At 43.3% G+C, this 13,008-nt stretch overlaps 1 protein-coding gene across 10 annotated transcripts in view; it reads left to right on the plus strand.

Moving 5' to 3' along the window:
* Positions 1 to 13,008, plus strand: part of Cdk5rap2 (CDK5 regulatory subunit associated protein 2) — a 215,737-nt gene that overhangs the window by 42,562 nt on the left and 160,167 nt on the right. For all 10 annotated transcript variants that reach the window (XM_074051141.1, XM_074051145.1, XM_074051151.1 and 7 more), the window contains exons 7-11: positions 1,536 to 1,690; positions 7,244 to 7,406; positions 8,466 to 8,519; positions 9,384 to 9,503; positions 12,051 to 12,143. In XM_074051141.1, coding sequence (XP_073907242.1) covers positions 1,536 to 1,690; positions 7,244 to 7,406; positions 8,466 to 8,519; positions 9,384 to 9,503; positions 12,051 to 12,143 — 585 coding nt within the window. The remainder of the gene's footprint in view (positions 1 to 1,535; positions 1,691 to 7,243; positions 7,407 to 8,465; positions 8,520 to 9,383; positions 9,504 to 12,050; positions 12,144 to 13,008) is intronic.

The raw sequence follows: 13,008 nt of genomic DNA on the forward strand, positions 1-13,008 counted from the left end.
GAGCAGGACTAACAAGTTGTCAAGGGTTCACCATTGTAGATAACAGGTGACCTTGAGATGTCAGGTGTGTGCTACTGTACCTAGCCATTGTTGAGATAGGATTTAAGAACTTATTGCCTGGGCTGGCCTTCTAAGACTTTCTATGCACTGACTTAGTCAATCCTTTCAAGAAGTTGACGAGGTAAGTGCTCCCATCATCCTTTCTCTTTTTCTTTCTTCCTTTTTAAACAGATGCACAGAGTGGGCTAAGTCACTTACTCAAGATCCCATGGGTGGTAAATGTCACGTGGTCTGGCTGCTGTCCTGTATTTTAGACCATGATACTCTACTGTCTCAGTGTATAACGCTATAGGGTTAGGTGAGGATAAAATCTGATATATATAAAGCTTCCCGCTCAGAGCCTGGCATTTAATAGGCACTCAGTAAATAACAGGCTTTGTCCTTTGATGTCTAAGAAAATGCGAAATGATTTTTCCCAGATCTTCTTGAGATAGACAGGCAAGCCTTCTGGGGAGATGGTGCTGGGGGAGGCGCCAAGGAGGGAACTGGCAAGGAGAAGGAAACCAGTTTTTGAGCTTTCTGGGATGTAGCAGGTATTTGACAGAAACTTGCAGCAGTTCTTTAATGGGATGGTAGTTATCCTGTTTTGTAGATTGAGAACCTGGTGCTCAGAGAGATTAAGTGACTATCCAAAGTCACAAAGCAAATACATAGGAAAGCTGGTATTTATTTATTTTTTTGTAATTGTTTTGTTATTTAGTCTTTTGAGACAGGGTTTCACTATGTAGCCCTGGCTGGCCTGGGCTGTATAGCCAAGGCTGACCCCAAACTCAAGGTCCTCTTGCCTCAGCCTCCTGAGTGCTGTAACTATAGACATGTACCTCCATACCCAGTTTGCTTTGACTTTTCTTTGTGATGTAGCCTGAGGCACTGGGCATAAGTAACTGGAGATTCAGGCCTACTCCCAGGTCACTTTCATGAGCACCGGGGCCTTTCCCCAATACAGACACTATGCCTGTGTGATTTAGATAATTTCCTTGGTGGTTTCTTTGAGCTCTTAGGAAGAGCAGAGAGTTTTCTACCACCTAAATCACCTTGGAGATATAGTAAATGTACTTCAGAGTCCTATAGTCATTATCTTAAAAAGAAATAGTGAGGGGGCGGTGGGGTGTGGGATAAATTTGTATGGAGATTATGGTGACTTTGGAATTTATGTGTGTTTAGTATTGAGAGTCGAATTTCTCCTAGCTCTCACTGAAGCTGTAAATATTGATCTGATTTTTCAAAACCAAAAGTACAGTTCTTGTAGAGTTGAGTCTTTTCCATTGGAAATGCCTATTACTCTTCAGGATAGAAGAGGGCAAAATGGCTGGCAAATGTATTTATTACCGATTCTTTCCATGTATAGTACAACTCAGGGAGGGGAAATGTGCCGGAGAAAAAGTCATAAATATTTATATTTTAATCCAATTTCCTTTCAAAATGTTCCCAATTGTATTGAAAAATTGCATCAAATGCATTTAATTTAACTCTAGGATGTGAAAGCCGCCCAAGCAGAACTGGAAAAAGCTTTTGCGGGGACAGAAAGGGAGAAGGCTCTTCGACTGAGTTTGGAAAGCCAGCTTTCAGAGATGAAGAAGATGCATGAGGGCAACTTGGAGATGGCTGTGGTCCTGGAAGAGAAGGACAGGTTTGGCTCTGGCCCCTGTGAAACCCTAACATCTCATTATCTGCAATGTGGAGAAAGGATCGTTCTTTCCCTTCTTTGTCTCATCATTCCCCACAGGACTTGAGTGACTTACAGGAACTTATCCAACACAGTAAGACAGAAAACCAGGGTGGAAAGAAAAGGAATAGGATAGTAATAGGAGGTCAGAAGACAGAGTAAGTAGAAATTCATGTTGAAAAGTTTTACTTAGACACTAAGCCTGGTGTTCAGTTTTGGCTAAAAGCTACCTGGTAGCCAAAGGAAAAAGGGAAAATACAATCTTGTGGACATGAGATTGGGATTGCTTACCAAGTAAAGCAAGCCACGAACTCAGGAGCAGCCCAGTCTTACTTGGCACTATCAGAGGGAAATTTCTCTTGTGGTTCTTTCTGAAGGGAATAGTGAGTGACTACATCCCCACAATAAATATTAGTGAATTTTGTGTGACCCACTTTCCATTATTTTTTAATGCTGGGCAGAGGCACACATTAGTATAGTACAAAGGGCTAAAACAAAACAATGTAGACCATATACAGAGTTTTTTGATGGACTGGAATGAAATATGTGCCATTTAGTTCAGAGAAATGGATGGACAGTAGGGCCTTTAGGCTACATTTAATGTTCATTTATCTTGTAACTAAACTTTTATTCTTAGTTTTGACTTTCTTGCCCTATTTGGTGGTCACCAAATGGAAGATTGAGTTAGACTGCTGGCTTAACTGTGGCCTATTGGTTGAAGAGCCAGAATTGTTTGGAATTTGATAGAAATTGTTCCAAGATCAATGTTCTACCCCAGGGATTCTGCCTGTGGTTCCTTCTGTTGTTCCTTTTCTTGATTACTCACTGCTCCCTGCACTGGTGGAACCTGCCATGCTTTTTGCTTTTACTTCTGCCTTGGTACCATCTTTTGAGTCTTGAGCCTGCTACCTGTTTGCATTTATGTGTTGGGAAATCAGAGGAGCAAACCTTTTTGGATTATTTGTGAAAGAGGAGTAAGTAGACATCCATGATCTCCATGCTTCAGCATTTGTTGGGTGTGCTGCAGCTTTTTCTTAGCTGTGACCTGGATAATGAATGTGTTGTGATTAGGAACTGAGTTCTCTGAACCTCAGCAGAGGGAATGAGTGTTATCTCAGCTTGCCCACTTGAGACCTTGTGTTTTTCTTGACCACATTGGTAGGAAGAGCAGCCTCCCTGGAGAGGTGTTCTTTTGCTGAACCTCTCTCTCAAGGTACTGGACCTTTGCAGGCCCTGTCGAGGGAGAGTCAGGAGCCTCTAGATTGCGAGAAATTCCACACAGATCATTCCCACCTTCTCTTCTCAGCTGATCAGCTGTGAAATGCTTAGAAGTCTTATGGGCTTGTTTTCCTTGAGGGGAATCTACAGGTCCCAGCAGTTAAACTAGGGGTAAGGGCTCAGGGAATGGAATGGAATGTGTGGGCAGCCACCAAGGAAGAAAAGCAAGAATTCCTGGTGCCTGTGAAGGGGAGGAAAGGAGAAGGCTCAGAAGGGGTTTGCAAAGAAGTCCTGGGATAGAGCTAATCGGAAAGACCTTGTGAGGGTCCTCACAGATGCTTGGCAGGTTAACTCATTGGTTCTATTGGATCATTATGTGCTTTACTCAACAGCATTTCCTGTGCATCTTTTATTCTACACAGAAGTGATTAGAATAAAGGAGTGAGTATTGCAGACTGTGTCTCTCTCTTATCTAAATTTAAGCTTGTCATGTAGACTGGGCAGGAACAGAATGATAAGGGCTAGGTGGGATAAATGCTGGGTTAACATAATATTTACTGAATTCAGTTTAGAGGAACTAGAAGAAGCTCCCTGGAGGAAGTACCTATAGTCCCCCCTCTTATCTGTGAGGGATTTGTGCATGGCTGGAACCTGATAGTATGGAAATACTATGATTTTTTTCCTTCATGTACATATATACCTATGATAAAGTTTAATTTATCAACTAGCTACAGTAAGATAATAAAGTATAACAATTATAAAAATATTCTATAATGAAAGTATGTGAATACGGTCTCTCTCTCAAAATATTTTACTGTACTGTACTCACCCTTGTGATGATGGGAGGTGATACAGTATCCACATGATAACCTGAAAAGAGGTGAATGGCACAGGCATTGTGATATACTATTGGGCTACTATGAAAAGGTTACTTGAACACAAGCACTGTGATGCAGTTGATCTGATAGCCAAGATGGCTACTCAGTGACTAATGGATGGGTAGCATATATGATGTGGGTACAGTGAACAGAGGGATGATTCATATGCCAAATAGGATAGAGCTGAACACTGTGAGATTGTATTATGTTAATCAGTGTGTGTGCAATTTAAAATTTGTAAATTATTCATTTCTGTGATTTTCCATTTAATATTTTTGGATCACGGTTGACTACTGTCAGTCTACCTTAGTAGATAACTGAACACACAGAAAACAAAACTGTGGATAAAGATGTGCCACTGTATTAAGACAAAGGTACGTAAGGGTGTTTCAGGGAACAAAAAGTCCAGAGGCAAAAGGGAACATGTCATAAACAAGGCAGGGAAAGACATGCAGCATGGCCAAGTGCTGTGTTCTAGAAAGGGAGGTGGGAAGAGGAGAGGAGAGGGAAGCTGGGGAGGTCATGTGGGCCCCACGGAGGAATTGGGTTTATCTTATAGGGATGTGAAAGCTACTGAAGAGTTAAGGGTGAGGTATGGGAAATGATAGGATCAGATTAAATTTAGAGAGATCCTTCTGGCTGCGTCTAGGGGATGAATGATACTGGTCCCAGTGAAAGACTGGTTCTCAGGCTGATGCAGACATGCAGACAAGAGATGATGGCGACCAGGCCTGAGGGAACAGGAGTAGGAATGGAAGAGAACTGAGGGGATAGGAGGAGGTAGAGTGGGCATGATGGGCTCGAAGGACTTGGGGACTGAGGGAAAGGGCTTCAGTGATGTCTTCTTCCAGGTTTGAGCATGAGCAACTGGAGGTAGTAGTGTACTTTGCTGAATTTGGGGAAAGAAAGAGGTGGCCAGTGATGCTGTCAGTCTGGACATGGGCTTGAGACTGTCTGTGAGCATCTGATAGTGGAGGCCAGAAGGTGAGTGGGTACATGGATTAAGGCTGGAATGGAGGAAGTATAGATTCCTTCCTTAAACAACTGCCAAGTGGCCTTGAGCATGCATGCCTCGATTGCAGATGTAAACCTGGTCCTGCTCATGTGGCGCTCATGGGACAGGGGCAGATATGTCCTGATTGAGTCTGTAATAGAGGTGAGTTCAGGGCTCTGTGCTTGGATGTGGGGCAGGGAATGGTCTTCAGGAGGAGTACTGGGAATTGCCTAAGCAAGAGAACAGTCTGTGCAAAGGCCCAAAGCCTGGCACATTTCACCTTGATCCTAGAGAAAAGCCATCCCTGTCAGTGTGTGCTGTGGAAGCTTGACTTCGCGTCATTTTTAGAAGAGGGCATTTGGGAAGATAAATAAAGACTGAGGTCCATCACATTCTCCGGGGTCTCCATGGATGTGGTGGTCAGGTCAGCACTTTGCAGAAGGTTGCATCTTCCTAGGGGTTCCCATAGGTCTTGTGAAATGGGCACAAGAAACTGGTTTGTCAGTCCTGTGAATTTGTCTGCCTCAGGGAGAGTGGTGTCCCAGCTGTACTCCACTCCTGGAGACCAGCAGCCGGATGCCAAGCCCAGGGTGTAGGATCAGTGTGTTCCGTCCCTGAAGGCAGGCCTGTCTTCCAAGCTAAGTCAAGGTTAGAAGGTTAGATTGGCATCTGAGCAGGGCTCCTTGGCTGTGTCTTGGTGAGATGGGTCTAGATCTGTCATACACAGTGACCCACTGTTGGGCAGGGCAGACTGGTCAATGTCAAGGCCCAGCCCTCACTTGGATAGGCACTGCCAGTATCTTTCTGGACCCTTTTCATGGCTAGCTGATATCTTTTCTTTAGTCTACAGAGTATTTTTAAACTTTGAATAGTTGTCAAAATTTAAAACATTAAATTTCACGTAAAAGTCTGAATTTCTACCTTCTGTTGAAAAGCCGAAGATCTGGTGGCCCTGGGTGTCATCCTGCTGAATTGAGGCTGCTACTCCCTTTAGATGAGTCATGGTTTCATTTGGCTCCAGTCCCGTTACCTCGCCCCCTAACCCACACCACTTTTTTCATTCATTATCTAGATCTTGCTTTATGGTTACAAAAAATCAATTTTATCAAGTTATAATTGCACACAACTCAAGGAACCCATTGTAAGTGTGCAGTGGTGACTTTTTACCTTTTCAATTGATTGTATGATGATTTCAGACCTGCACCCCTAGAGGGCAATCTTACTCTTCCCTCCAGGTTTTTGGGGATATTGCACAGGTGTTGCCTGGTGCCCTGAACTCATTGCATCACTAGGTGTTTCAGGTGTCTGTATGGCCTTCCTGGCCTTCACTGGTGTGGCTGGGTGCTTCATGAGGGACCTCCAAGCCTCTACTCTTTCTACCAAACTCAGTTAATTTCTAGGCTTAACTATAGAAGGGCTCTTTTGAGAAATTGCTAATTATTAGATGTTTAGAAAATTAATAAAGTGTAATAACTGTTGAGTTTTAATTGTTGAGTTCTACCATATGCCAGGAGATGTGCAGAGTCATTTTAAATAGCTTGTCTTCAACCCACATGAGCAAGTTGTTCCATTTTATAGCCAAGGAAACACAGACTCAGAGAATGACGTGCTGTGGTAGGAAAGAGGTTTTTTTTGTGTGTGCGCGTGCATTTGTGTGTGTGTGTGTGTGTGTGTGTGTGTGTGTTGGGGTGTGATTGGTGGCCCAGAGAAGGATGTGTTCAGGCCTCGGGTGTGGGTAGCAAAGCTTCCTCCAGGGCAGAATGCTTGGCCAACTCTGGTGGGTTATGGGAAGTTTTATCAGGTGGAGGTGGGGGTAGGGTTGGGGAGGACACTCCAGGTAGAGGGTATTAATAGCATGCACAAAGGCACAGAGGCACAAAACAGTCTGGCTTCAGAGAGAGCTGGAAATGAGACTGCTCAGTAGTGATGGGGAGGATGATGGTTTCCTGTGAGACCAGAAGAGCTGGGGCCTCTGACGCTTTGCCTGGGTGTTGGCTTGAAAGTCAAGAGTATTTTTAAGCTTTGCCCTGAGAAGTTATGGAGAGACATCTCAGTGTTTTCCACACACACCAGAGCAGCTCTCAATTGGTTGTGTTTGCTTTGGCTTTGGTGACAGATTTCTTTCAAAGAGAGGATTTCTTGGCCAGAAAATTTAGTTATCCACTGCTGTCAAATGGGGGCTGTTGAAGGACTTTGAGCAGGGGTGTAACTTGACCAGACCATAATCTGGCAGCTCAGAATTGGATCAACTGGAGACAGGTGACCCATTAATTGTACACAAATTCTGTCCCTTGATCTGTGACCTGCAAAATGTGATGCTGTTTATGTTTAGTAATTGAAGATGTCTGGCCCCGTTTCCTATCTCCTCCTGCTCCACTGAGCTGAAAGAACAGCTTAGAATTAATATTTAAAATTTTTCTCTTTTAGACTGATTGAGGAGTTGAGGCTGTCTTTGAAGAGCAAAGAAGCTTTAATACAGTGCCTTAAAGAGGAGAAATCTCAGATGGCATCTCCTGATGAGAATGTGTCATCTAGAGAGCTCCAAAGACTTTCTGCTGCTCAGAAGGAAGAAAAGGAGAGAGAGTCTGAGGTGAGGCAACAGTGCCTGAAGGAGGGCTGGTGGTGTGTACAGTACTTACTCTGTGGGCAATAGAATGCCCTTCAGTCTGCATGGTCCACACCCAGTGTGTTTCCAGATATGAGTTCCCTGTCAGTTGAGGGATCAGTGGAAATACTTTGTTAGGATCCTGGCTCCCCCCACCCCCAAGTCTCATGTTTATACAAAGAGTTTGTTTAAAAAAACAAAACAGGCCTGTGCCTGCATGCCTCTGTTTCACCATGTGTTTTGTCCTTGGGGCCTTTGTAGGATGAAATTGAGGCGTATTGCACATACCCATTTTTTCCTTATGGTTAGAAGCAGGCTTAAGGCCACCTTTGGTATAAAACTTGGGAGGCAGTGGGGGAAGGGAACAAACCTGTATTGGGCCTAGAAGCATTTGACAGGCCCAGTGTACCACCCCATCCAGTTCTCCCAGCCACTTGGCCATGTAGCTGAATTCACCCCCGCCACCATTTTCCTTTATCCCCTCTCCCCCGTTCCTAGAATAGGTTCAACAACTCTCATTTTTACATTTACATACATGTGTACACAGTATTTGCACCATATTCACCCCCGTCCCATTGGTACCAATCCCTCAGGCAGACCTGGTCTGCCCTTCTGTTCTCTGTTTTTGTATGAAAAAATGACATTTTTGTTTGTTTGACATAATCGTGCATTGGTTTCCTTGTGACATTTCCAGGTGCACATGTATCATAACCTGAACTGATTCATCTTTACTATTTCTCTCCTTTCTACCTTAGTTCCTTTCTTTTCAGCTCCCTGCCCTGTCCTCTAGTAGGCTCCGTTAATTTTGTTCTGCAGTGTCTTCATTTAATCTCTAGTGATCAACCATGTTGCTTGTCTTCAAGTTTTCTTTACTCACACCAGGTGGGACTTTGGGTGTGGCAGAGAAAAGGAGGGGACACTTGTTTTGATGAGTTTCACAGTGGTGGGAAAGTGAGTAAATGAGGTGTTCCCTGTAATTGTTCTGGGGAAGCCTTTTATCATGGATGACATCTTTTCTGGTCATCTACTAATACCTTTCCGTAGGCTGCACAAGTGGAGCACCAGAAGGAGAGAAATCACTTCAAAGAGAGGATTCAGGTATGTTGATACAATTAAAAAATTTATTGAAGATTTATCTTGTTCTTGCCTCTCATTTTATTCTGAGTGCAACAAATAATTCTATGTGTAATAGCCATCATTCACCTGAACGCTGTTGCGAGCCAGTCATGCTTTTAGGCACATTAGAGGGAGTTTCTTAGCTTTTGCAATAACTGTGGAACAGCAATTCCCATTTTGTAGACGGGGTGTCTGAGGCTCAGAAAGGTAGGGTCACTTGCCCAAGGTCACATAACTGGGAAGAAATACAGTAAGGGTTCAGAACTGCCAGTCTGATTCGAAAGCCCATGTTCCATGGTCCCCTAGTCAAAATCACCAACATTTGTTCAGTGCCTGCCAGCCTAGAAAGTGCTTCCATATCCGTTATCTCATTTGATCCTCACAGCAGCCCAGGAGGGAGGCAGCAATGATTATCTTCAGAAGTGAACTCAGACTATAAATGTATGGTTCAGTCTACATCAAACCAAATTCTCTGCAAGCTTTTTTAGCATTAAGGAATGAAATTAATGACCTGTTATTTCTCCCCAAATAACCTGGTACCATTTCAAAGACTCTGATGTGACTGTATTCAAATTTTAGAATGCACTGGAGTCCTTCTCATAGGAATAGCTGTCATCTTCTCAACCGATCTGATCCCCTTCCCTTCACCCAGTCCTGTTGCCATAAGCAGTAACACAGTAACTTGGAGCTGATGCCACTATGTTCAGCTCGACTTGGAAACATTAATCACAGGTTGACAGGAATAAGATAGAATAACTGCATTTGAGTGTGCTTTTAAAGATATATTTACAGTGCATTTTGGTTGGAACGCATCAACTTAGTGAATCTTTTTCTAACCTAATTTAGGCACTTCAGGAGGACCTGAGAGAAAAGGAAAGAGAAATTGCCACAGAGAAGAAAAATAGTTTAAAGAGGGATAAAGCCATTCAGGGCTTAACCATGGCATTAAAATCAAAGGAAAAAGAGGTATGTCTGATACACTTGAAGTGAGACTTTTTTTAAATTAGTTTCTGTGACTGGCCTGTCCTACCCTGAGTTTTTAGCTGTAGATAAAAAGTTCATAAGAGGACTGAGATAGAATAGAAAGTAGGGAAAGGACCCTTTAGACAATTGGAAATTCTTTTCGAGTATCTAAAAATGAGTTAAATACATAATTTAAGATTTTCTAATAACCACATTAAAAGAAATATAAAGAAAGATATAAAACTAAATTTTAGTAGTATGTCCAAACATTATATAAATATTATCATTTCAACATGTAATCAATAAAACAGAAGTAATAATGAGATATTTAGCATTTTGTTTTTACTTCTCCAGGTGTTTGAAGTTCAAATGTACTTATAGCACATCTCAGTTTAGACCTTTCATGTGACTAGGGGCTGTCCTACCAGATAGTGCAGATTGAATCTTTTGAAGGACAACAGAAAACTGAGATAAGGAGTTTTGGTAGGTAAGGTCATGACTAAGCCAGGTAGGAAGCTACCTGGTTTGTGGCTGATGGCTGCTTTCTTGTCATTAGTATAGCAATCTGTTGTGTCCTAGTGACTATGCTAGGCCCTGACTCAGAGAAGAGACCTGGCTCTGCTTGCTAGACAGAGTGAAGGGCATTGTGATTAAGGGAAGTGCAGGGGCTGGGATGCAAAGGAAAGGGGATTCGATTCAGAGGATGGATGTGGGGAGCAGGGAGCCTTGCTTAGAGGAAAAGGTGGTTGGGCTGAGTCTAAAAGGATGAGTAGGAGATGTAAGCTGGGAAGGGAGACAGAGATGGGGAGCCCATTTTGGACAGAAGGAGACACTGTTCAAAGGCCTTAAAGTTAGAAGAGAGCCTAATATGCATGTGTGGCACACAGATGGTTTGGAGTTGCCAGAGCACAAAGTACATAACTTGAGTAAGGTGAGAAAAGAAGTTGTACCAGTTGCAGGGGTTAGCTGGGATTGGGGACTAATCACACTTAGCTGCTCAGGTGGTACACCACTGAGCAGGAGCAGTGCGGTCACATTTTCTCTGTGGAGAGAGCTCTGGCTCTATCTGGTGGAGAGTGACTGTAGGAGGGAGAGAAAGGAGGTCAGTAACTTAGGTGAGAACCAGGAAAAGACTGAATTAGAGCAGTGGTCACAGCAAGTGAAATGGACAGAGAAGAGGTACTCAAGAAGTAAGACTAGAAATAATTAAAAATTAGAAATAAAGTGGGGGATTCTGATAATTGATTGTGGGACTTCAGAGAAGGAGAAGTCAAGGGTGACTCTAGGTGTCTGGCTTGTATAACTGGGGACTCAGTTCAGTGTAGCGTGACAGTGAAATGGGGCAGTGGTGGAGAGCATGAGTCTGTTTAGAAGGCACTGACAGACTCTCCAGGTAAGTTGTCCAAGACCAGAGGGATGTACAAGTCTAAAGCTTATAGAGCGTGCCAGTCTGAAGAGATCTCAGACTCACTCAGATCAGGTCTGAGTTTAAATTCTGAGAGTCGATCAGTGTACCCAAGAAGAGTGTAAAACGGGAAGGAAGGAGGCTGAGGTTGGGACTGTAGGGGATATCCGAACTTCAGGGATGGGCCAGGAATGTGCACAGACAGTAAGACTGGTTTCAGAAGTAGGAAACTGGTGCAAGGGTTTGAATAACTACCACCAGTGTCAGATGCAGCAGTGATTTGGCTCAAAATGTATTGGAAGTTGGGGCCCAGCTGAAGTAGGCCTTCAATGTGTTGTGGTAGTGTGGTGGAACAGTTCTGGGTGCTGGCAAAGTCCAGGGAGTGATGGTAGAAGTTTATGACTGACTCCAGGGTATAGGAGGCCACTAGAAAATGAGGAATTCTGGGACTAGCTAAGCTAGGTTATCGAGTGGGTCATCTATATGGACAATAATAACAGTAACACTTGCTATACATTATATCCTTTAGCCCTAACCATACTATAGTTGGATGAGTGGCGATGCCCTCATCTTACAGTTGAATCAGTCCATCTTTCATTACTATAATGGAATATTGGAGGCAGGAAAACGTTGAAAAGAAGAAATTATTTCCCTCATAGTTTTAGAGGCTGAAAGTCCAAGAGCTCACACAGTCCCATATGTTTAGTCTCTGATGAAGGTCTAATGGCAGTTTGTGGGAATGCAGGCGAGAGGAAGAGATCACATTGCCAAATGAAGCCAGAGAGATGGGGTCCTAGACACAGTTGCAAGAACAGGCTCCTAGCTGACCCAAGGATTCCCTCTAGGCTTTGCCTCTTGAAGATTGCATCTCCCAACCAATATTGGATGGGAGATGCAATGGATAACCAAGCTTCCAACACATAGATCTTTGGGGGGACATAAACAATATCCAGACCCATAGCAACAGTTGAGAATGGAATTGAGTTTCAGAGTGGTTAAGCCATCCAGCTAGTAAATAGCTACTCAGGTCTTTTCTGACTACAAAGCCTGACTATAAGCACTACACAATTGAGCAGGAAAAGCATTTGGTCTGAGCAGAGAAGAGAGCTCAGTTGAGTCTTAGCTGCTGTTCTTTATTTTCCCAGGTTGAAGGACTTAATGCTGAAATTGAAGAGCTTAGTGCAGCCTTTGCTGAAGCCAGAGAGGCCTCCCAGAAAACACAAACCCCAAAATTCCAGGTAAAGAGTTTGATCCTTGTTCCTGGTGAGGTCAGGACTTTGTCGATGTAGGGAACCTGGTGTTTTTAATAAGGAGAACTGTGGGTGGTCTTTACTGCTGAAATTAACTGAGTCTAATTATAGGGAAATTCTCCACCAGCTTTGGGAGCTTCTCCAGCCCCTTTCTCAGTATGATAATGATGACAAATGCTCCCACAGTTGCTGAATTTAATCTATGCCAAATATTAGAAAGTGCAGGATATGTGGGTTATCTAATTTCATCCTCCCAGCCATGTTGGGAAGGTATTTGTGAGGGTCTTGAGGCCCAGTGAGGGTGTGCAGCTTATCCAGTGTCACAGAGCTAGCAAGTGTCAGGGCTAGTATTTGAATGTAGCGTTTGCAGGTAACAGCAGTCATTTACTGAACATGTACTTTGTGCCAAGCCCTACTAAGTGCTCCCCATAGATCATCTCATTTATCTGTATAACACTATGAAGTAAGCACCATTAATATCCTTGTTTTATTGCTGAGGAAAACCAAGATTGAGAGTCAAGTGACTTGTTCAGGGTTACAAAACTAGTAAGTGGTAGATCTAGGATATGATTCCAGAGCTGGTCTCACTCTAAAGCCTGTGCTTTCACCTGTCATCCAGAGCCCCCCACCCCCCGGCAACTTGGCTGCCTTGTCCTACTTGCTCCAGCCTGAGTTTCTGATGTGCTTTTTTTCTTTTTCTACCCATGACATGTACTGCAAAGGACTCCACTGGGTATCTTCTTGATTTTCTTTCTCTTTTCCTAATTTTAGTTGTAGCTTTTAATTATTCTAGCATTTTCTTCCATGTTTGTAGTTTTCCTATATAGTTTATATACTTATTACTAATAACTTA

This window comes from Castor canadensis, chromosome 13, assembly GCF_047511655.1.
Source record: "Castor canadensis chromosome 13, mCasCan1.hap1v2, whole genome shotgun sequence".
Lineage (NCBI taxonomy): Eukaryota > Metazoa > Chordata > Mammalia > Rodentia > Castoridae > Castor > Castor canadensis.